This window comes from Daldinia decipiens (genome assembly GCF_022478715.1).
Source record: "Daldinia decipiens strain CBS 113046 unplaced genomic scaffold F4813scaffold_34, whole genome shotgun sequence".
NCBI classification, from domain to species: domain Eukaryota; kingdom Fungi; phylum Ascomycota; class Sordariomycetes; order Xylariales; family Hypoxylaceae; genus Daldinia; species Daldinia decipiens.
This window is the reverse complement of record NW_026054577.1, coordinates 2,237-25,239: the sequence shown is the minus strand read 5'-3', so window position 1 is coordinate 25,239 and position 23,003 is coordinate 2,237. Positions and strand designations below refer to the sequence as shown.

Below are 23,003 nucleotides of genomic sequence, written 5' to 3'. Positions count from 1 at the left end.
TACGTTAGCAATAAACAAGATCGTGGGAAACAATACTAAGGCTTTTAGCGGAGTCGTGATTGGTGGGATTGAAGTAAAGTGTTCAAGATGAGAGGAGGGGCTAGAAACGAAAGGGAAAAGAGAAGGACAGGGGGGGAGTTTGTTCCTATCAGGCTCCGTATTATTGCAACGGGTGTTCGTTATTCGTAGCCCTGGTAGAGGGGTAAAATCTTTGTAGTAGTATGTAGTAACCTAGATAAATATAAGATAGTACGTAGGTAACACGGCTGCACGAATAACGCCTTTTTCAAACCCAAGCCGCGCCACTTGGAGCTTAAATCAAGACAAATGGCCTCTTGAATTCGGATAGTGTTGATCTTCTCCTCAACCAGGACTGTTTATGGTAGTGATCAGCGAGGCCTGACCTTGCCATATAGTCTGGTGTTCTGATATAGTAGATACCTCACGTAAGAAAAAAAAATCAGTAAACTCAGAAGCGTCGAGGTCTTATTTCTATCCAACAAATTAAACATGATACCTACAAATTTCACATGCCATGCTCCTCAAACATAGTCCTTGTGATCTGTAAATGGAAGACAGCGGGTTTTTTGTAAAGATTTTGAATTGCTTTCGCCCGTAACTCGGTATGATCGTAATTAAAGAATTGCAAATTACGCGAATATGTGGAGTTAAGTTGAAAGTTGGGGAACTGGGGAGTGACAGTGGGCAGTGGGAATACGGAATATCGAATGCGGAGTACGTATAATGGAAGCTAGGTACAATCTAATATGCATTGTAGGTACCTATGCACTAAGATATGTATGTATACCTATAAGGTAAGTTACCTAATGTACCTAAACCCTGGGTTGTAAGGTAACGAGATATGACCTCGCTACAAGTAAACTTACTAACACGACGACTTACCTTATCCGACTAGGTATAAGAATTTACTACAGGTGCTTAATATCAGATTACATCTAATAATGCCCCGACTAACTTATTCTCGCGACTAGCCTAGTTCGCAAATACAACCGCTTTTCTGGTGGTGGACTGATTAGTTCCGGAGACCCCATACGATACCATTCTCAGATACCGCGACACCCACCAGTTAGCAAACCCCGGATTTCATCAAAACCTGCAGACTACGAACCATAGCGCCAAGGTTCCACCGCAGCAGTAATCATCAGCGGGATCAGAGATGGTGGGCCTCAAAGCGCTGTCCTTGGACGGATAATCACAAATTGAGATCCGGGATTGAAGTTAAAAATGTTGGGGAACCCGAGCTATGACCCGGCAAAGCTCCATAGCTGATGCCATCGCCGCCGTCAATGGTTGAGATATTCCTAACCACTACTAACTTCTTGGCAGATCCGGACGGGGTGCACCAAAAGCCCTCATGACAAGATCCCATGATAACATTCCAACGACTCTATAGGCAGGCTAAAAGGGAACAGAGGTTGCGAAGTTCGATGCAATAGCTTAGGGTCCCAATATTGAAGAATTATCTTCTCCTTGATCACTAGGTTAGAGGTTAGGTACCTAACCTAGGTAGGTAGATACATCGAAGCGGAGCAGGAAAGTGAGCGCAAGGAGACTTCGGCAGATCATCTTGGAGGGACGGATAATTCAAGCCTTATCGCCAAGACTCTCGATGAAAATGAAGATGAAGCTTAATTCCAGCTCTTAGATGAGGGGAAAACTTCATTTGCAGTAACTCGAGTCTAAGGGAGAGGGGCGTGCGGGTGTTCGGGTGTTCAGCCATCATGGGTTAGGGTAGAAGAGAGAGGTCCAAAGGGCAGCGACTATTTAATACGAATATACTCTTTACTTAAGTTTGCGTATTGGTAATGTCATGTTCGTGAATTCCCTTTAAATACATGTTGGGGAATGGTTTAACGGTAATACCGAGGTACCTAGGTATGTAAGGAGGTAAGTGCAAGTGTAAGTGTAAGTGTAATTGAAGTAAACTTTCAGCCATAAATCCAATGAAATTAAGCTCACGTAAGTAACGGCCGCGTGGCATTCTTTATAATTGAGCAAACATAGGTACCTAAGGTAGGTAGGTAAGCAACTCTTTAGAGATATTGGAAATGGAACACTCCATATATCTACATTGCCTACATTACCTACTGCCTACATGATAATTTACCACTAGACGAATCAAAATGGGCAACGGTGTGTTAACGAGGAAATGATAAACAAGCTTAGATCGGATGAAGAGAAAGATACACAGTGCATTTAGCACAGTATCCTTAACGATCGATTACTGTATCCTATCAGGCAACGCGTCCTGCCTTCCTAAGTCATGTTTTGAAACATTCCAAGGATATTTTAAGCATACAACCTTGGAAAAACCCCGGCCTCCCCCAGGTTTGGCCGATTCACCACCTTCCATTACTTAGCATTTTTTTTAGATTGATCGAAACCCAGTCGGGCCGTCCCCTGGATTTCAAGCTAGAACCCAACCATCTCCAACTATCCATTTCCTTTCTATTTTCTCCTAACAGCTCTTTGTTGTCACTGAAATTAGATGAGAAAGTTTAGCGCCAGGGGCACCGCTCTGTCATCAGGGAATGCAACGCAACGCAACGCAACGCAGCAGTAACTAGCTAGCAGTAACCTAAGCTTTTACTATGCATGGACAAGAAATCGTTTAACTAGATGTTGAGTCTAGATGGTTAGACTTCTTGTGGACTGGGCTCAAATTTTGAGTGTTTGGACCTATCTCCAAGTGTTACGACAAGACAATCAAGGGGGAAAAAAAAACACTATCATCCGATAGTGGCTAGTTATTCCTAAAATTCCAGGGCTGTGGATTCGTACCGCGAAGCCGTGTCAGATGGCCCCCAGATAGGCCCCAGTCTAAGTCGATGACTTACATGTGGCCTCGAATGTCTCGCGGCTCCAACGTCACATGCTTGAAACAACCACCTTAATATGGAACACTCCAAGTAATTTAGGATGGCCACCGGCATCCAATCTCCTACCGGCTCCTTCATCCTACCTATCACATCTTGCATGGTACCTGAATGGACGATTCCGTTTATAGTAGGAGGCTTCCAAGCCGCGGTAATGCCTGACCCTGAACATGTTCTAGCTCTGCTAGTCTTGGGAGCTGCCGCAATGAAAGGATGACCTTTGGTGCATACGACTCCACTACCTTATACTTTGGCAGAGGTCCGTATGCTGGTCGAAGCCTACCTCCGTACCTAGTTTTAGATCTTTGTGGCCTTCGTCTCCACAATGCTACTTCGCTGGATTGTTTCCTCTAGGAATGTTGTGTCTTGGTAGAGTTTAACAAGTAGGTGCTCAATATACTCTATTCGAGTAGTCGAGTGGTCAAACCCCTTTCGCTAGTCTGCAACCTTGCGCGTGGCTGTTGCGCTCGGTCGAACCAACCCAAGTTCGCTTGTTCAACATGGGGTTGGCAAAAGGTCAGGGGTCTTCGCTCTAGCCTTCGATTCTCTCATGTCTTTGGTTTCTCTCCATCCTGCGTAAGATCTTCAGTCACTTGGTAGTTCACGTTACCCTGAGGCTCCAACCCTGCTATTTATCATCGGTGCATGACCCAGCCAGCTGTGATATTTCAACAACTTGTGACGACACTCGACCTTACCTTTCTTTTCTTTTCTCTTATAAGTTCTCTTCCTATCCGTCCCATCTTGGGACTTGTATGCATCTTGCTGTCCGTGTCTTCATCACTCAGCTTGCAATATGCGGTTTCAAACATTCTTTTCGGCTGCAATCGGCCTCGCCGCTACTGTAAATGCTTTCTGGCTTGAGGATATACCTCGTAAGAGTGCCCTTGACGTCTCTCAACTGCCTTCATTAACATTCGAACAGACCAGGGCGTTGCACCTTTTGGAGGTGATGGCTATACGGTGTTCCGTAACGTAAAAGACTTCGGCGCCAAAGGTGATGGAACGACAGATGATACCGCTGCCATCACAGCAGCCATGAACACGCCTGACAACAGGTGCTTACAAGGATGTGTAAGTGATACTCGGCAGGACGGTACACATCTGCTGAATATGTCGAGAGTACTAACATTTTCATACCCCTAGGCTTCTACCACCACGACTCCGGCAGTCGTTTACTTTCCATCAGGAACCTATATAATCTCCAAGTCCATTGTTCCCCCGTACTTTACTCAGATGGTTGGTGACCCGACCAATCGACCCGTGATCAAAGGTAGTGCCAACTTCCAAGGCTTTGGTCTGATCGATGGCAACCCTTACTATACCGAGAACTTGAACTGGGTTTCGACGAACGTCTTTTACCGCCAAATCCGTAATTTTGTTTTTGATACCACCGGTATTGCGCCGGCAACCGCAGCGACTGGTATCCATTGGCCAACTTCGCAAGCGACTAGTCTTATTAATGTCGAGTTCAACATGCCTACGGACCCTAGTGTCGTTCACGTCGGACTCTTCATTGAGAGCGGTAGGCTTTGCATACTCTATTTTCCCTTACATTAGACTGACTTTCGCAGGCTCCGGAGGTTTCATGAGTGACTTGACGTTCAATGGAGGCGCAACGGGAGCATCCATGGGCAACCAGCAATACACGATGAGGAACCTGGTATTTAACAACTGCCAAACAGGTATGTTATCACATTTCATATAAGAGATATGAAAGATTCATGTAGGTATTGACTATGGGCCTATAGCTATCATCCAACTATGGAACTGGGGCTGGACCTATATTGGACTGCAGATCAACAACTGCCAAAAGGGTATTGATATCACAGCTGGTGGATCTGATGCGATTGCGACTGGCTCCATTACAGTCATCGATAGTACTTTCAAGGACACTCCGGTCGGCATCACGACGGCATTCCAATCTGGCTCTAAGCCGGACACAGCCGGAAGTATTATCTTAGAGAATCTTAACCTCCAGAATGTCCCCGTCGCGGTTCAGGGCCCGAGTGGCACTTTACTTGAAGGAGGTTCCACGACGATTCAAGCATGGGGCCAGGGACACCAATACACGCCTGACGGACCCAACGCATTCCAAGCAACCATCACTCCCAACAATAGACCGGCTTCCCTCGTGGTTGACAATGCTTACTACTCCCGATCAAAGCCTCAGTATGAGAAGCTTGCTGCATCCGATATCGTGAGCGCCCGGAGCTCCGGAGCTAAGGGTGATTCTACGACTGATGATGTAAGTTTACCCTTTTGCCCTTGGTCTCGATAATATTGGTGGTTTATTAACAAAGTAAAAGACCGCAGCGCTACAGTCCGCCATTAACAGCGCAGCCTCCGGCGGAAAGGTTCTCTTCCTTGACCATGGTATTTACAAGGTTACTTCAACCCTGAGCATCCCGGCTGGCTCAAAGATTGTCGGAGAAGGCTACCCTATCATCGTAGCTAGCGGCGCAACCTTCGGTGATATGAACAACCCGAAGCCTCTGCTACAAGTCGGTGCCAACTCAGGCGATGCTGGACAAGTAGAGTTCTCGGACTTTGTTGTAGGAAACCAAGGACCTGCTCCCGGAGCTATTCTTATCGAGTGGAACCTGGCTTCGACGGATACTCCGAGTGGTATGTGGGATGTCCACGCCAGAGTCGGTGGATTTACAGGCTCGGACTTCCAAGTCGCACAGTGCCTTAAGCAGCCCGGCTCCAGCACCATCGACGAGAAATGTATCGGCGCGTACATGTTGATGCACGTTACATCAAAGGCTTCCAACCTATACATGGAGAATACATGGCTATGGACAGCTGACCACGACATTGAAGATGCCACTAACACACAAATTACTATCTACTCCGGCAGGGGTCTCCGTAAGAATTATCTACTCTTTCTGGCTCCCATAGATCACTAACGGATTATAGTCATCGAATCGACCGTCGGAAACTTCTGGCTCGTCGGTACCGCTGTTGAGCATAACAACCTTTACAATTACCAATTTGTTGGGACGAAGAACATCTTCGCCAGCATGCTCCAGACCGAGACCCCGTAAGTCGAGTCCCAGCCTTTTTGAATTACCAACGCTTACACCTGTTTAAGATACTACCAGCCCACACCGGATGCTACCAAGCCTTTCCCCGTGGTCGAAGCTCTTAAGGACCCCGACTTTGCGGCAACATGCAATGGTGTTGAAGGAAACTGCGCCAATGCATGGGGTCTGCGAATCGTCGACTCGTCAGATATTTTCATCTACGGTGCCGGCCACTATTCGTTCTTCAACAACTATAGCACTGGTATGTCAAAACGCAACCTTTCTATTCTCCTTAACCGTGAGAAGGATCCATATGCTAACTTCGTGCTACTATAGATTGCTCTACCGTAGATGCAGGTGAAAACTGCCAGTCGCGAATCGTCTCGCTCGAAGGCTCGATTAGCAACGTTAACATCTACGCCCTCAACACAATCGGCTCTCTTAGCATGATTGATCGTGATGGCAAGAGCTTAGCCAAGTGGCAAGACAACGTGAATGTGTTCCCGGCTAATATCATGCTGTTCAGGACCGGTTAGGAGCCGAGTCTGTGTGAACAACCATCTCGCGCTAGAAGCGCTTCGCCAGGGAGCGAAAGGGTTCTATTCCTACATGGGCACCCAGGATATGCCAGATGGAAATTGATATCTGCGGGATATATCATAGGTTTTGTGGGCTGGTTTGCATATGTTTCGCTGTATATCCTTTGAATTATTGAAATTAAGTATCTTCATGTATATAGTAGGTGAATTAAGCTGGATTTACATTAGCATTTGGGAAGCTTGCTGGAAATAAACACCTGAGCTATCATCATCCATCTAGGGAATATCCAACATCGCCGCTTTCGCTTCCTAACTTGACTAGTCGTGCCCGCATCCCCTCCGCCCTCGTCCTTTGCTTCTCGTCTAGATTGCTAAAGTCACATTTATCTACCCACTGCAGCATCTACGGTTAGTATTACTCTTCACTAAATTGAAATCCGTATGGACGGGGAATGGGGACGTGGGCTCGACCTTTCCGGCTCCATGGGCTACTTTTGGACAAGAAAGAAAAAAGAACAATGATCACTCACGCTACCGACAGCATGCTGCAACACATTTCTAGCCCTCAATTTACCGCCAGCGACATGTCCAACAGACCCATGCAGACTCAAGCGCTCGCGACTGCCATCATAGCGGCCTCGATGCAGTATATTGTTATTATAAAACACGACATCACCAGCATCAAGCTTCACGACTAACTGATCCGGCATATCCGGCTCAAAAGGCCCTGCAGCACGCTCTTGCTCGGTCCTAGGCCGCGCGTGCGATCCGGGCACCACGACCAAGCTCTCGTCGCCATCGCACAGCGCCAGATTCCACTGCGCATGCCAAGCGGGCTCCGTCAGGCGATTGGTTTCCTCCTGGGCGCTAGCTCCGGCGGGGATGTCGTCGCGGTGCCAGCGCAGCTCGTAGTCCGTGCCGTCCGAGGGTCGTACGAGCAGGTTGTACAGCTCCATGACTAGCTCGTCGTCTGAGCATGGGCCAAGAAGCTCCTTGGCCACGCCTAGGACCTCGTCGCCAAAGTAGCTCGCGGCGAAAGTCGGGGCGTCGGGCAGTGCTGGGTTCAGCAGGTGCTGGACCCCCCAGATCCCAACCCCGGGGCTCCACGTCCACGGCGGGAACTGTTTCCCGACCGTGCGCACATGTGGCCAGGACCCCTGGAGCGCAAGCTCCCTTGTGCGTTCTGCCGCAGCGCGCTGCTGCGAGACCTGTTTCGCGCTAAGGATCGACCTCAGGACTACGAATCCGTCCTTGTCCAGCTGCGAGCGTAGCGTCGAGGTGGGCATCGTGGACGTCTGTGAATGTGTGGGGTGTACGGACCGAGGCTCTCGTGCTCTTGGATAGTTACTTGGCCTTGCGCAGCGCACTGGCAGCTCCAAGTGTGACCTTCTGAATATACTTGCGTAACGTCGCCTTGAGTAACAGTCCCCTATGCTGAGCCTTGTATGGACGACTGTGTGTTCTCGTGGCAGCAGCTCGGAGACTTGGCTGCTGCTGCTTTGGGTAGGTTAATGGTTCGACCCGCGATAGAACCGAGTAAAAATGCCCCCTTATAGTCAACTGCTGGAATGAGGCTACGTGATCGATGAGTTGGAGTAAAAACGCTGATCTTTCCCCGGAAGAATCAATGGTCTGGTGATAAGTAAGCCGGTAAGGTAGGGTTGGGATAGCGATAGTGGAGATGATCTCATTGTATTGCGGGGTTGAATCGTCAAAGATCCCTTCGCCTCCACTATGATACAACGTTGCGCTCCGTCGGTATGATTCCGAGCTTCCCTGACTTGGGGTAGCTAAGTGGGGAATAGAACGAACGTGAACAGCGGGTGTATGTTGACTACCTAAAGTCTATTATTCTAGAGTGAAGACATCAAGTCATACAATATTAGAATGGACACCTACCTAACCTAGGTATCTACTATATTTTCTTGGGGTATTTGTTGGATTAGCCGTGTTAGATGGAAGTCGAACCTAGTATATTTACTATATCAAGACAGAAACTTTTCGTTAAATCGAGAATAGACCGAGCCTCCTGCGCCGTCGCTCATGGAATAGAAAAGAATAGGCCGCCATCCGTCAACATATTCCATATACCGCCATATATAAAGCGTACATACTAAGGCATGTCCCTACATACCTGATCCAGAGTCCTTCATGTTTTGCGCCCGCGTTTCGCCCTTGACGTAGCCACTCAAACGCATCTCGTTTGACTCATCGCCATGCCCATCCATAAACTGTCCCCTTGACTGACTTGTGGAATAGGCAGGCAGTGTCGAGATTCCTGGTTGAACTCTATACCGATACCCGTCTGTTACCATGGCCTCGGCTGCGAGATCCGAACTGCCTATGGACGTGTCCGGCACGTCCTGAGATACCGTGTGGAATATTCCATGCTGGTGTATAACTGGCGAAATGGGAGACACCTGAGATATTCGGGAAGCGACGGAAACGGGCGAGACAGGAAGTGGTAGTGTCCTCCTTTGCTCGTTGAATACGTGATCCTCATGTAGTTCACCTGAAGATCCGAAGTCGTGGGTTTGTATTGTCGGGTTAGCCCTTGCGGCCGGCGTACAGATCCCTTCGCTAGATGGCTCCACACGATCTAGGCCTCTCTCGGGATTGGGACTTTGAATATTGGATCTTATGTGATCAAGTTGATACGTATCATCTACCGGCGTAAATAAGTGATCTTTTTGGCCGTGGTTCCAACGTTGCTCGAAGATTCGTAAGGCCCCCAATGTTGTCGTCAACATGTAAGTAAATCTGTCCTTATTAGTAGATGGATGAATACACGAGGGGACCGTGAGTCTCGTACATTAGTGCTGCGGCGATAAAATAGAAACTTTGTTCTAGGGAACAGTATCTATCAAGTAGTCCTTTTATATCACCTCCGTTACCAAATCTTATCGTATCGTATCCTGGAGGCGGGTTGTTAGGAGCGTCGTTCTTTTCGTTATCGTCTCGAGTTAACCCATGACAATCCGTTGGAAGTCCTGTGCGAGAGAGCAGTGTTATGATGGCGATCATCATTCCATTGAATACCACGTCGCCAACGATGAAGATGGTGGACAATATCGTGCTATATCTCCTATGTCGGTTACCGGAGTGCTGCATCAAGAGTACAATGCCAGAATAGATGAGTGCGACACAACTCTAATCACGGGTAAGTTCCTCGATGTGTGAAAGCAGATGGCTAAGGAGGCGATACGAACCATCATCTCTAGACAGTACATACTTGTCGCAAGGCCGAGTCGATTACCGTTGATGTATACAAGAAGAAACCCGTTCATTACAGCAGTTACGAGAGTACCCGACACCTGTAACAGCCTGGCAAAGAGTAGCCATTTCGATACAGTCCATCTCGGTGCCCACTTTGGCGACAGCCATTCCATAGTAGTATACGATAGGGGCTATTGTCGTCAAGTTTTCAATCGGCACGGATCCGACAAGGTCAGTGCTCCTCCGTAGGAGCGGAAGATAGGAATATAAATTTCCAAGTTATGTTTTAAGACGTGGGAAGATGTATCCAGAACCCAGATATGGAGGACTGATATTTTGGTTCGATTCTTGTCGGTAATCGGAATGAGGCTATGCCTTACTGTAACTGTAACCCGCACAGTATGCCGCCCAGCCGATATTTCCATACTTAGCTGATCATCACTGGACATTAGTTATTTTCGGAATAGCTTGGTTGTTATTAACTTTACTCCTCCGGAATGTATCTGTATCTCAATAACCCTTTTGAGGCTACTCGACGCAATACTTGGTGATATCGCAACTGCAAGTAGTAGTCATGTCGGAATCTCGCAGATTTTTGACACCATATTTACCCAGGTACCTATATCACAGTGAAGTACGCAGCTAACAAGAGCGATACGAAAAACCTGGGGCCAGTATGAAAGCTAACTGAAAACCGATACCAGAATAACTAAATGTGGTTGGCCTGCAGCCAAAACAGTCAACACTTGCATGCACCGCCCTGTTGATCCACCCAGCGCTACCCAAAGGAGGCGGAAGAAGAACAAGGCATATAGACAGACACTAATATGTATGAATGAAGAGCGCCGAGATAAGACGTGCTTGTTAGACGCCATTGGCGTTAAAGCGGCTTCGCAGTCTCTTTTATCCAATTGAAGTAAGCAGCATCACTGCCCTAATATAAGTTCTACGCCCACCACAGCAGGCTCTGCAATACTGCGTGTTCTTTCGCTTCGGGTCACACGTTTTTGGAGTATAGATCGTGAAGTTTGCCTCATTATCTCTTAATTGCTTTCGTGAGATTTGTATGGACGATGAGTGTCAATCGGATGAGTAGAGGTAGCACACAACTGCGTGTCAGACGAGATGCAGCCCACACCTCTCGCCATTTGAATACGATCCGGAGAGATATCGGAAGGTCTCGATGAAAAAATAGCATCAGACGGACTGCGCCCGATGTACCCTATATGCACTTTTCGTCCGGCCAGCGTAACGTGAAGCCTGTGACTGTCTTCCGAACGTCCTCGTCGCCTGGATCATTTTCAAACATAGCCTTGTCCATTTTCTCCTCGAGAAATTTCTCAACAATGAAACCTCTCTCCCGCGCAAGGTCAAAGAATGCGAGATCCTTGTGTTGTAGCCAGGGCCGGTAACTTGTGAAGCAGACGAAGGCAGTGCTGGTTTTCTTCCGGCTCATGGTTGCCTCGATCGACGAAATCATGTTCCCGTGTTCAGAGTGTCTGAATAGCAGGTCGGCTAAGATAAGTATATCAAATTTGTCCCTCTTGACTGACTCCAGGTGCGATAGTAGATGAGTTGCATCAGCTCCCCAGACATAGCCATCTGCAACTATTGGGGCGTTATCGGCATGGCCGTTTACTGTAGGTATAAGTTCACAACCTAGGATATTTTTCTTCATATTGACTATCACATCCGGATCGGGGTAATCGGTGACCACGACCTTTTCGGCCCCCAGGATGGCGCTCACTATGCTAGGTAGCCCGGCTCCGGCCCCGAGCTCGAGCACAGTCCGGCCCCGGACCTCCGATACATGGGACTCGAAATATTTAGATATAATGCGACTGCCATTCCACAGATGGTGGGCTTCCAAGGGGCTATGGCCTACAAGATGAAGTGTGATGGTCTCCCCCGACTGTAGTGTATAAACCTGAAAGGTTGGGGGCGGTGATGGGGGATAATAGTCGTCTGGTTCTTCAAAGAACCCCGCGGTATCTGGTTCCATAGGATTTGGTTGGTCTAATGATAATGATATGAAAATTTGACGGGTTGAAATTAAAATTTTCTTTCTTTTTCCCATTAAAGGCTTTAGCTCCATTCATGTGCCGTTAGAGTACGAAGTACATGTCTACCTAGGTACATACCTAGGTACGAAGGTGTGGGCCAAAAGTCTTGTACCACTATCCCGACCTAAATTTAGCCTTAGGTAACTTAACATGTAGCTGATACAGTGTCAATCTGAGGATGTGCAAGAGTTCCAATTAAAGCTTCGCCCACATTGTAACCCCACACAGTTAATTTCACAGTAAACCTACATCCTGATACCATGTATATTTTGTAGTAGTTCCATAATTAGAATTCTTAGGAATACCGTATATAGCCGTTGTAGTCTACAATAAAAGTAGTAAATATATAGGCTTCGCCACATGCTGTGCAAATATTCTGGTTTGGACAAGGCGTTTGAGTTGAACGTCGGCAGAACTAATGAAACCGGGCTGAAGTGAATGTGCATGATAGTGTCGTACTGGACGAGGCAGAAAGAATATATTTAGGCCAACTAAGGCGATATAATAACTAAAAAGATACCAAGGCTGTAGGTAATCTATTTAGCATAGTCAAAGAGATAGCTCATACCAAGCCTCAATTAGAAAGTGATTCGATTTTACTAATGGCAACATTTCTCAATATCTTATATAAGATTTTATAGCTGTGTACATAGGTGATGCGATCGTGGCGGTTAATAGCATCTAACATCAAAGGAAAGTGAAGTCTTTCTATGATAACTCGGCAAAGTCTTCCGGATCAAGTACCGCGAGATACAAATATACTGTCAGCACTCTCAATAAATAGGTAACTTACAACTACATAATCTAGTGACGAATGAAGACCCCGGGATTTTTATGAGCGTTTCGGGGTTGGTGTCAGCCCCCTCTCCCCTCCCCACAATGTAAGCAGTCTGCATGCTATCTACCTACTACTGCTGATGGCATGATCTTAACCTAGAACATTCTCAGCATACTCGGGCTGACACTTATATCCGTAATCCCGACTCCTGATTAAAGATAGAAGTAAGAGCACGTTGGTTGCCAAATCTCTTAGTGTTGTATTTTTTAGATGATTCAACTTTGAATCAGAAAAGTATCACAACTTCCTAGTTTTGATTTTGCATTAACACTACTACAGACTTCATATTCCGACCTGATGCGTCCATCACAGATACTTCGAAGTGACGAGCTCCCTATCGGAAAATATGGCCAGTGAGTCGGGGAAAATACCAACCTAGTTTTTACCATTGGTTATCCTACAATTTGTCAACGGAAATTAGCCTTGCTAACCATAGTTCACTTTATATAGCTATCTAAATAAAGACACGTGGGGGCATCTTGGTACAGTTAAGCCCGTATAATTAACCCAACTTGTCTAAAGCTCCAGTTAACCTGACCTAGGCTGCGTCCAACCACAGAAGGGCATAATTACATACGGTCTTAGTTCAAACCGCCAGAACGTCCTTGCTGGTGCTGCCCACGACGCTGTGTTTAACACCTGGCGTCGATTTAGTAAGCAGGTTCTATACTGGGCACCGCCGCTACTCGCTGCCTATTATGCCATGGACTGGGCTATCAAGAGGTATGTCCCTAACGAAGACAGCCCGTTTCAAATACATGGAGTAACATGGGCTGTAGAAACGAGTACCTCAATGGCAAAGCCGGAAGGGCCGAGTCTACCGACTAGGTTAAAGAAGATACCACTCTCTCAGTTGCAACTATCTTTTGCCTATAACTATAGGGTGAATACTGTGTGATAACTAGTTCTCAACTTTCCTATCTATTATATACCTACGCCCCATATATATTTGGCAGCCTCTTTTAAAGGGCATAAGAAGGTAAAATATAGGGCTCTATGTCGTATATTCATGGCTATCTGTTGAGACATTCAAGGTTACTGTCCTAGAGGAATCTTTCCTTGATATCATTATGAGAAAGGGTTCTATTCTATCAAAGGAATTTCTGAGGTTTACAGATAAATAGCGCTTTGAAATGGTGACAATATCGTCTTCAAAAAAGAAAGATAGGAACTACAAATACTGATGACTATTAAGCCAAGTCTTATCCTTTTCTCATGTCGTTTCTCCTTGCACTTACTTCATATTTACCTACACCTATTAGTAAAGGGTTTGGCAAACAAGTTGCAAGTTTTAATACTATTACATTGGCTTTGATTAGTGACTCGAAAAGGTGCAATAGGAAACCATTTCAATTATTGGTTTTATTATTTAACATGTGTATCATGTACAACCTCAAAAGCGTTGTATATTGTGATTTCTCTTGGAATCGAAATGTGTGCTTACTAAGTATCTACCCAAGATACCTCAGGTAAGCGTAAAAACCATCACTCGGTTATTATTACATGTAATACAGGTAGCCCTAATGCAGTAACTTTAAACGTACAGTAAAAATCCACTAAACGTATAACACATCCACTTTCACATAAGATAGCCTAATATGCCATTATCTATTTAATTTATATTAGGATTAGCATTGTTTTTTAATAAATTTATAGTTTTACTTAATTATATTATAATATTTATATTTAATTAAATATAAAATTTAAATAAATAAAAATTAATATATTTATAATTAAATTTAATATGTATATATAAGCTATAAGTTTATATATTTAATTAAGGTAATAATATAAAGGTTAAAGTTATTAATTTAATTGGTTATATTAATTTAGCCACTAATTTTATTGTTTTATAAGTTGTTGAGAAAGGATAATAAGCGTTTATTACTGTTAAATTATAAGCTGTTAAAGCTGTTAAGGTTGTTGGGAAGGTTTTAAAGATTATTATTAATAGTTTTATAAACCTTATAACTTGTAGAGGCTAAATGTAATATTAGGTCTTGCTAGCGTTAGCGTTGGAAATAAAGGGATTGTATATTATTATATATATTATTATTAAGGCAGTTATGTTAAGGCTGTTATTAAGGCTATTATTTGTTAACTTATCGAAAAGGTAATAATAACTTCAATTTAAATTTTATATTTAATTAAATATAAATATTATAATATAATTAGGTAAAATTATAAATTTGTTAAGGAGCGATGTTAATCTTAATATAAATTAGGTAGGTGGTGGCATATTGGGCTATCTTACGTGAAAGTGGATGTGCTGTATATTTAGTGGATTTTTACTGTACGTTTAAAGTTACTGGCCCTAATGGGTGCATAAGGCTGGTGACGATCAAGCACCATCTAAAACTTTTCATAATTCAAATTGCCAATATCAAGAGATATTCATTGGATCAGATTGTGGCGTGTTCTACTCAATAGTACTGTGTTTCTAACTCGTATATCAAAGTCTAAAAAGCGACATAAATGTTATTTCTTTGGTTGTAATTCTTCGGCCATCTTTACGTGACTAGTACATTGAAGTTAAAATACTATTAATATATACGTTTGGCGAATGCAAGGGTTTCGAAGCTTAGTAACACCGAATCAAGTCGTTCTATTTAGTTAGATTAAGTGATTTCTCTTTAAGTGCCCTTTTAGATGATTCTTTACCTGTGTAAGCCTTTCAGGAGTAGATATGAGATAATTGTCGTTCCTAAGCTTGTCACTCAGTTAGTACCGGTACTAAGGGTTGTAAGGGTTGATACTTTTGGAAAGTTACCTTAACTTTGTAATTGTTGTTGAATTTCTCTCGTAATAGTTCAACGAGATGCTTTGGATTCACCAGATATCCAGGAATTCTGTATTCCTCCGGGCATGACTTATGGTTTGGTACTTTGAATGCGCATTTGCGGAGTTCTCGAGTATTCCCCGATTTCGGAACAATATGCGACGGAGATGAGAGAGATGCCATTTCTAGACGAATTAAGTGGCTATGAAGGATGAATAAAACCGGGTCCTTGTTTGTCGAGTAAATGGAGATTATTAGTAGTTATGATTTTGAACATCGACTGACCCTACAGTTCAATATATATAGTGAAGCCACGAGGGTTATGTACCCTCGCAGAAGTATGGAGATCGAAAGCTGGTACTTGAATGGCTTGTGTAACTCTAGAGTGGAGCCGTAGGTATCATGATGATCCTTATTGATGTCCTACCCTAGGAGATTAAAATGTAATAAACCTGACCTATTCTACAAGCTAAGGCTGCTTGTCAATAATTACTACGTGTCATATTTAGCAGTGATCGAGAGATGGACATATGTATTATGCCAGCTTTCAATGTTACATTGCATCATGCTGTGTAACACACCTTCAAGCCTCGATAGATTGTAGGCAATTTAATAAGTTCAACGTGGGCTAATATCCTTTTAAAACGTGTAATGTGTAGAGGTATCTACCTATATGGTATTATACTAGTATTATTTAGGTATTGGGTCTTGTATTGGGTAATTCAGGAGTTTCATTTAGACCGCGGCCCCGGCATATCATATAAGACTACTGGACTATGTTAGGCTGACCTCACATGTTTCTCACCTTAGCATTATAATAGAAATAATTTTTTAACTTCGCAGAAGTGAGAGTGTCTTTAAGGCATGGCATAGGATCGGATACTTCGGCCAAAGTGTGCCTTACCACGTAAAGTGTCTTTGGTGTGTAGGACAAATCAATATTCCCTCATTCTGCATTTCCGTAATTTACCCCCTAACTTAGATAGGTTTTACGTAGGAAGTGGCTGTGCAAATAAGATAATACCGTGAGTAGATAATTATAATCTAAGTTGTTATCGCTTTACGGAGAAGGTAAAGGATTTTATAGGCGGCTATCTTTACTTTGCGCCTCTAAGGGTAGGTTAATCATTTTCTTTAGGGCGAAGAGAGGCTCATTTAGAGTCGTAACTTCAAGCTACTCTAGCCCACCGAAAGAAACGTAGCAAGGGTCACCGTAGATAAGACCCAGGACGACATAAGGCTACGAAGAATATGAAATTTTTGAGGCTCAGGACTTTGAGATGCATAAGGCGAACCACAAAGACGCTGCTGCCTATCTTTTTGTTGCCTGAATTATATATGTTTTTAACTTTGTTCAGTTGCCTCGTTTGACCCTCTCTATATTCACAAATATTATAAATATCTCGTTGGGTCAGCGGTAGAGTACATCTAATATTCATGCTAATGAATCACCCTGACCCCTCATTATCAATCTCAGATAACTAGGTACTGTTATAATACTAGAAATAATTGATAGATCATTTCCTTTCATCCTTTCATACTGCGTACCTTGAATCAGTCCTAGCTACTGTTCAGGGGAAGAGCGAGCACTTCTATGCTCAATGTAAGCTAGTCATTTCACGAGATCCAGCTTTTTTCTAGGCTATCGAATTCTAACACTACATTAAAATGTAGATGACTCAATATCGGGGTGGCCAATCCCCAAAAGATAACGCAAATGCACATGTACAATACCGCGACCGCGGCGACAAGTTTCGGCGGGAGTATCAAAAACCCAATGCAAGTGCGGGCGTGTTAAACGGATTGAGTACGTATAGGGATGGGAAGCTATATAAAATCTTGCGAGAAAGCAGAATATCTCATACCAACAATAAAGATACTTACTTTATCCCTTTCGACAAGCTTGAATTGGCCAGGAATCCTGGGCTTGTTGAACAAGCTCTTCGAGAAGGTGAAGCTTCTCGAGACGAAATCTCAAAATGGGTGGCTAAAATTTGTACGAATCAACCCGAAGGAAGTGAAAGTTTCTTCTTTCGGACCTTTGCCATCCTGGTACTATGCGAGAACGCTAGGTGCATCGGTAGGTTTATTGACCGGAATATCGACGACTCTTATCTCCCTTTACCAACGGTAGAGCGAAATGAAAACGGGATAGCAATTTTACGAAAAAACAATGGCCGTGAAATTAGTGAAGAGACCTTGAAATACCTCTTCCAAGACCGGAGAGAGTGGAAGCAAGGAAACTTGGACAATTTCGCTACCTACCAATGGTGGGCTATTGCCCCCTTCTTTTACCGGCCGGACAATATTATTCCTCACTATGTCCTAGAAGCCTCAGACGTCTTGCCATTTACGGAGAAAAAGAATCATCTTGAGGTTGAGGTGGAGTCACTGGACGCGGAAGTTAAACAGGCCGTTTTACAAGGGGGATTCGGCGATGTTTTCATAGTGAAAGTACATCCGTCGCATTACTACTTTCGCAACCAGCCCGTAGGTTTTCTACGAAAAAAGATTGGTGCGATTTATAAACTAAACTACTGAAAGTATAGCGATAATTCACACTCATTCGCTCTTAAGCGCCTGAAATCGTTAAATGATAAAGATTTTCAATTGGAGGTCGATGCTCTAAGCAAATACAACTACGGCATTGACAAACACCTGATCCCACTACTGGCTACGATCGAGAAAGAGAGTGAAGCGGGAAAATACTACTTACTATTCCCAAAGGCAAATGGTGATCTTAGGTTTTTCTGGAAAACCCAGTTCAACAAGAATCCAAATAGAGTATCTACAGAGGTACGCTGGATGGCTGAACAGTGCCTTGGAATTGCGAATGCACTTTCGACGCTACATAAAGACCAAGACGCAGGTAATGGGGACGACTATCCCATATATGGACGCCATGGTGATATAAAAGCTGGCAATATTCTTTGGTTTTCCAAGCCGGGTACCTCAGATCCTTCAGGATGGTGTTTAGTTCTCTCCGACTTTGGATTGATGAGATTTCACCGCGCTATATCGATCTCAGCGCAGACCGCCAATAAGCTTAAAAAAACCTTAACATATCAGGCCCCCGAGTTCGATATTGCAGGCGCAAAGATATCCAGGAAATCGGATATATGGGCTCTGGGATGTACATATTTGGAATTTATCACATGCTACCTTTCGGGATATGAGGCGGTGGAAGAGGAATTCCCGAGTTGCCGAGGAGAAGAGGATAGAAATCTTCCAGGAGTCAGTGAAGACAAATTTTACCGAACAACCGCCGATGGAAAGTCGGCTGAGCTGAAGCCTGGTGTTCAGAATTGGATCTCCGACCTTCGCAGTAACCCAAAGTGCACCCAGTACTTTCAGGAGTTTCTTGACTTGATTGAGAAAGGCATGCTACGTATCGAGCGAGAAAGGCGCCTGCCAGCAGCTGATGTTGCCAAGAACCTAGAGAGTCTCCTCAAGAAGTGTCAGAGGGAGAGTTATATCATCGAGAAGCATGCCCCGCGAGTGACGAGGAGACAGTGAGAACGTCTCGCCATCTATAATGGTGGCCGTGGTCCCTATATATATTATTTGTTCTCACAAAATACAACTATTAGAAGGTAGCTAGCAGATGGGCTATATAACTATACAATCGGTTACTATTGTTAATAAATTAGCATGTTAGCATTGGCAATTAAAAGGAGGGGCTCGAACATAGTGTACAGTTATCTTGGCGATGATGAGTTGTGGTGGTTATGGTACGGTGGCACATTAGTGCACAACCGACAAAACAAAAAAACGGATGAAAATTTGTCCGATTGGCTGGCGTAAGCGCTATAATTATAGCGCACGCACCCATTAAAGGCCTTATAACTACAGGGGATTATAATAAATAATATGTTATAATTATAAAGCTTGTAAATATAAGGTTTTAATTGGCTGACATTTTGCCAGTTATAAATAACTGTTATAAAAACTTTAATTTAATTTTTAAAAATATTATTAAGTTTATTATAATTATAATAAATTTAACGCATGCAGTTATTATAATTATAATAAACTTAATAAATTTAATAAATTTTATTTTAACTTTAAAGACTTTTTTTTTTTAAAACGTTATAATTTTAACGCATATAAACGCTGTAAATATAACATATATGTTAAGTCGGACGAATTTTCATCCGTTTTTTTTTGTTTTATCGGTTATGTATTAATGGTGTACCGTAGTCATAAGGTTTTAATACATAAGTTTTATCGCTTACACCTTTATTAAACAGAATTGTCAGATTAGTCAGCCATATCAAGTGACCTGAAAATCCTTAGCCTCATATAAAATAACGGTGTAACACGCGTTTTTACAATTTTACCTTAATTAATTAAATCATTAAAAATATAATAAATTAAACCTTATATAACGTTTATTTAATATATATTAATTATATGACAATTAAAAGTTTTATATGTTTAAACCGTATAAATTTTAAAGATAAAATCTTAAATAATACCATATAATACGATATATATACGTTAAAATAAATTTTAAATAAATTATTATTTATTTATTCATTTTATTATAAATTTTATTATATTATTATTAAATTTTAAATTTAAACATTTTAATAATTAAAACGTATAAAATAAAACGTTTATATCATTTATTTAAAATTATTAGCTTTAAAAATAAATAAACTTTAATAATGTTAATATATATAAAAAACTTAAAATTTAATTCGAACTTTTTTTTTAAATATTTCGAATTTAAAATTATAAAAAATTACCTAATTTACTTAAATTTTAATTAAAAATAATAATAAAAGTAAAAATTTTATTAAAGAATTAACCGTTAATAATATTAACTTTAAATAATTAACTTTTTCTTTTTTAAATAATATAAAAAATAATTAAAATTTTATAAAAGCTTTATTTAAAAAAATTAAATATATATATATGCATTAAAAACAAATATAATTAATAAAAAGAAAAAATTATTAAATTAAAATAATTAATTATTTAAATCATATTAAATGTTAAGGATTATAATGAATAGAAAATTAAAGTTATATTAATAAAAAAGATGAAATTTTCTTAATTTATATAAGTAAGAAATAAGTTAAATTATCTTATTTATATTATCGTTATTATAATTTTATTATATAATTTTATTATTATTTCTTTTTTATAAAAGAATTATAATATTTTTATTATTTATTTATAATATTATTATTAATTAAAGTTATATTATAATTAAAATTTAAATTTTTTTAAGTTTATATATTTATATTTTAGCTTTTTTTAAAATTGGGGTTAATAATATAACTTATTTTATTTAAGTTTTTAATTAAGCTTTTTTAATAATAATATTATTTTTTTTTTCCTTATCAATTGTTATGTAGTTGTAAATTTTCTTAATAAGTTTATAAGATTTTTTTAATAGGTTAATTAAATTTGTAATAAAGGTTTTTTTATATTTTATTAAGTTTAAGGTTTAAATTGCGTTTTTAAATTAATTATATTTTTAGGTTTTAATGGGGGTTTTTATTATGTTTATTATTGTTATTAATTATTGGATATTTTTTTTTATTTAATTATATTATATTTTTTTTTATTTAAATTATGGTATAAGTTATTAAATATTTTTTTTATTTTAGTAAGTTTATTATTTTATTACTTTTATTATTTTATTATAAACTTTTAATTAGTTAAGATTTTTTTAAAATTTTATTAATAGATCTTTTTATTATTTTAATATTTAATTTAATTTTTTTACCATTATTATCATTACTTTCTTAAATAATTATATATTTAAGTTTGTTATTATTTACGTTATTTAAACTTAATAGTATATTTTCGGGATTATATTATTAGTTTTCTTCTATTTTTTTGTTATTGTTAGTTGTAATTTCTAATATTATTTTACCGCTATACTATTAATATTATGGGATTTTTAATACCTTAATAAGTTTTAATACTTTTTACTAAAAGGTTGGAATTTACTAATATTCCGGTAATTATACCACCTAAATTAATCCTAACGCCGTTAATATTTCCGTAATATTAGTTAAAAGTTTTCTAAAATTAATAGTTAAATCTTTATTGATTTTAATAGTTTTAAAATACTTTTTCGCGGGGATATATGCGAGGATTTTATAGCATTTTTTAAGGTTTTATTACGTTTGCGTAGTAATGGTATAAATTTAATATAATTGGTTTATTATGTTTTTATATAAGATATTATTATTAAATTATTTATAAGGATTTATTTTTATTAATATATTAATTATTATTTTGATTTAATATAATATATGGCGTTATTTTAATATTAAAAAAGGTTTTTTTCCTATTTATTATTATTAAAAAAATCTTTTTAAATTTTTATAAAATATTGGTTATGATTAAATAATATTTATTTAAAAGATATAATTATTTATATTTAATAAAATATTTTCTTTAAAATGTTGTTGTATTGATTTAAAAGGTTTTAGTTTTTAAAATTATTTTTATTTTATAAAGGTATTAAATTGGTTTAATATAAGCTTTAAACAAATCTTTTAAATTATACCTAATAAAATATTTTATTTTTAAATAATATAGTAATTATATAATAATTTTATTATTATTATTTAATAGAATAATTAAAAATTAAAGGAATATTATTTTATTGTTTAATTAATATGGTTAAGTTTGGTTTTAAAAGATGATATTTAAAGAAGGAAAAACTTTTTTTTTTTTTTGCAAAGTTAAATTGGTATAGTCCCTTTTATATTTTTTATAAATCTTAAATTTTTTCTAATTAACCTTACTAATCTTGCAATTAATTACATCAATCCCAATTTAAATAAATATTTTTATAATTATTTAATTAATTAAAATTAAAATTATTAATTATATTAATTTTAATTTATATAAATATTTTTATATTTTTAAAATTAATTAATAATTTTTAATTAATAAAATTATTTAATTACATTTATTATTATTAATATATTTATATTTTTAAATTTAAATTATTTTAATCTTTTATAATTAAAAATTATATTTTTTTAAATATTTATATTAATTATATTAATAGTAAAATTATATATAATATTATTATTAAGATTATTAATATATATAATAATATAATAAATAATATTATAAATAAAAATATAATTAATTTAAATTTTAATTTAATTTTAATATTAATTTTAAATATTTCTTTAATAATATTTTAATTTTTATTATTATTTATATTATTAATAATTTTTAATTTTTTTATTATAAATTTATTATTTTTATTAAATTTATTTACTAATTTTGTTGTATTTTGTATAAATAGTTTTTTTATATATTATTAATCGTACATAAAAATGTATTCCTTCTATCGTATTAAATATTTAATTATTAATATCTTTTATTTATTAACTCATTTTTTTAATAATTTCTTAATTTTATATAATATTTATTTATTATTATTTTTTTTAACAATAATTTATTTAGGTTAAAATTTTTATTTATTATATAAATCTATTTTTTATAATATTTTATAAAGGTATATTATTAATATTATTTTATATATCTTTTAATAATTTAATATATTTAATTTATAAGTTAAATTTTTAATTTATTTAATTATTATAAATAAACTAATTTTTTAAATAAATTATTTCTTTAACAATTTTTTTAATAAATT

General features: G+C 39.0%; 7 protein-coding genes across 7 annotated transcripts; 3 read left to right on the top strand and 4 right to left on the bottom strand.

Moving 5' to 3' along the window:
• Positions 1 to 3,346: 3,346 nt before the first annotated feature.
• F4813DRAFT_194616 (glycoside hydrolase family 55 protein) lies at positions 3,347 to 6,708 on the top strand. The gene is made up of 9 exons (XM_049239478.1): positions 3,347 to 3,772; positions 3,823 to 3,971; positions 4,044 to 4,422; positions 4,472 to 4,582; positions 4,649 to 5,145; positions 5,207 to 5,768; positions 5,820 to 5,943; positions 5,995 to 6,188; positions 6,263 to 6,708. The coding sequence occupies exons 1-9, from the start codon at positions 3,694 to 3,696 to the stop codon at positions 6,460 to 6,462; spliced, it is 2,295 nt and encodes a 764-aa protein (XP_049096711.1). The 5' UTR covers positions 3,347 to 3,693; the 3' UTR covers positions 6,463 to 6,708.
• On the bottom strand, positions 6,480 to 8,171 carry F4813DRAFT_194751 (uncharacterized protein). Its single transcript, XM_049239479.1, has 3 exons — positions 6,996 to 8,171; positions 6,689 to 6,859; positions 6,480 to 6,627 (listed from the first exon to the last, which is right to left on the bottom strand). Exons 1-2 carry the CDS (start codon positions 7,749 to 7,751, stop codon positions 6,734 to 6,736), a joined length of 882 nt encoding a protein of 293 aa, XP_049096710.1. The 5' UTR covers positions 7,752 to 8,171; the 3' UTR covers positions 6,480 to 6,627; positions 6,689 to 6,733.
• Positions 8,172 to 8,591: 420 nt separating this feature from the next.
• F4813DRAFT_398722 (uncharacterized protein) lies at positions 8,592 to 10,247 on the bottom strand (the record flags this gene model as incomplete). Its single annotated transcript, XM_049248088.1, has 3 exons — positions 9,675 to 10,247; positions 9,278 to 9,615; positions 8,592 to 9,225 (listed from the first exon to the last, which is right to left on the bottom strand). The coding sequence occupies exons 1-3, from the start codon at positions 9,852 to 9,854 to the stop codon at positions 8,592 to 8,594; spliced, it is 1,152 nt and encodes a 383-aa protein (XP_049096709.1). The 5' UTR covers positions 9,855 to 10,247.
• A 656-nt stretch (positions 10,248 to 10,903) lies between these two features.
• Positions 10,904 to 11,683, bottom strand: F4813DRAFT_382408 (uncharacterized protein; the record flags this gene model as incomplete). The annotated part of the gene is made up of 1 exon (XM_049245798.1): positions 10,904 to 11,683. One exon carries the CDS (start codon positions 11,681 to 11,683, stop codon positions 10,904 to 10,906), a length of 780 nt encoding a protein of 259 aa, XP_049096708.1.
• A 608-nt stretch (positions 11,684 to 12,291) lies between these two features.
• Positions 12,292 to 13,967, top strand: F4813DRAFT_369205 (cytochrome b-c1 complex subunit 8). The gene is made up of 5 exons (XM_049244401.1): positions 12,292 to 12,756; positions 12,862 to 12,935; positions 13,033 to 13,064; positions 13,125 to 13,305; positions 13,362 to 13,967. Exons 2-5 carry the CDS (start codon positions 12,880 to 12,882, stop codon positions 13,408 to 13,410), a joined length of 318 nt encoding a protein of 105 aa, XP_049096707.1. The 5' UTR covers positions 12,292 to 12,756; positions 12,862 to 12,879; the 3' UTR covers positions 13,411 to 13,967.
• A 932-nt stretch (positions 13,968 to 14,899) lies between these two features.
• F4813DRAFT_369198 (uncharacterized protein) lies at positions 14,900 to 15,816 on the bottom strand. The gene is made up of 3 exons (XM_049244400.1): positions 15,353 to 15,816; positions 15,244 to 15,291; positions 14,900 to 15,187 (listed from the first exon to the last, which is right to left on the bottom strand). Exons 1-3 carry the CDS (start codon positions 15,542 to 15,544, stop codon positions 15,164 to 15,166), a joined length of 264 nt encoding a protein of 87 aa, XP_049096706.1. The 5' UTR covers positions 15,545 to 15,816; the 3' UTR covers positions 14,900 to 15,163.
• A 1,102-nt stretch (positions 15,817 to 16,918) lies between these two features.
• F4813DRAFT_194455 (kinase-like protein) lies at positions 16,919 to 18,953 on the top strand. Its single transcript, XM_049239477.1, has 2 exons — positions 16,919 to 17,851; positions 17,906 to 18,953. Exons 1-2 carry the CDS (start codon positions 17,036 to 17,038, stop codon positions 18,875 to 18,877), a joined length of 1,788 nt encoding a protein of 595 aa, XP_049096705.1. The 5' UTR covers positions 16,919 to 17,035; the 3' UTR covers positions 18,878 to 18,953.
• The last annotated feature ends 4,050 nt before the right edge of the window (positions 18,954 to 23,003 follow it).

What these genes read in the sequence shown, in the direction of transcription:
- F4813DRAFT_194616 (XM_049239478.1), top strand. Translation starts at nt 3,694, where the DNA reads ATGCGGTTTCAAACATTCTTTTCGGCTGCAATCGGCCTCGCCGCTACT. An exon ending in GTGATTCTACGACTGATGAT is followed by an intron (nt 5,146 to 5,206) that starts GTAAGTTTACCC and finishes ACAAAGTAAAAG; the next exon opens with ACCGCAGCGCTACAGTCCGC. An exon ending in CTTCAACAACTATAGCACTG is followed by an intron (nt 6,189 to 6,262) that starts GTATGTCAAAAC and finishes GTGCTACTATAG; the next exon opens with ATTGCTCTACCGTAGATGCA.
- F4813DRAFT_194751 (XM_049239479.1), bottom strand. Translation starts at nt 7,751, where the DNA reads ATGCCCACCTCGACGCTACGCTCGCAGCTGGACAAGGACGGATTCGTA. An exon ending in TGCAGCATGCTGTCGGTAGC is followed by an intron (nt 6,860 to 6,995) that starts GTGAGTGATCAT and finishes TAGATGCTGCAG; the next exon opens with TGGGTAGATAAATGTGACTT.
- F4813DRAFT_369205 (XM_049244401.1), top strand. Translation starts at nt 12,880, where the DNA reads ATGCGTCCATCACAGATACTTCGAAGTGACGAGCTCCCTATCGGAAAA. An exon ending in AGACACGTGGGGGCATCTTG is followed by an intron (nt 13,065 to 13,124) that starts GTACAGTTAAGC and finishes AACCTGACCTAG; the next exon opens with GCTGCGTCCAACCACAGAAG. An exon ending in ATGGACTGGGCTATCAAGAG is followed by an intron (nt 13,306 to 13,361) that starts GTATGTCCCTAA and finishes CATGGGCTGTAG; the next exon opens with AAACGAGTACCTCAATGGCA.
- F4813DRAFT_369198 (XM_049244400.1), bottom strand. Translation starts at nt 15,544, where the DNA reads ATGGCATCTCTCTCATCTCCGTCGCATATTGTTCCGAAATCGGGGAAT. An exon ending in ACAACAATTACAAAGTTAAG is followed by an intron (nt 15,292 to 15,352) that starts GTAACTTTCCAA and finishes CTGAGTGACAAG; the next exon opens with CTTAGGAACGACAATTATCT. An exon ending in CTCCTGAAAGGCTTACACAG is followed by an intron (nt 15,188 to 15,243) that starts GTAAAGAATCAT and finishes CTAACTAAATAG; the next exon opens with AACGACTTGATTCGGTGTTA.
- F4813DRAFT_194455 (XM_049239477.1), top strand. Translation starts at nt 17,036, where the DNA reads ATGACTCAATATCGGGGTGGCCAATCCCCAAAAGATAACGCAAATGCA. An exon ending in ACTACTTTCGCAACCAGCCC is followed by an intron (nt 17,852 to 17,905) that starts GTAGGTTTTCTA and finishes AACTACTGAAAG; the next exon opens with TATAGCGATAATTCACACTC.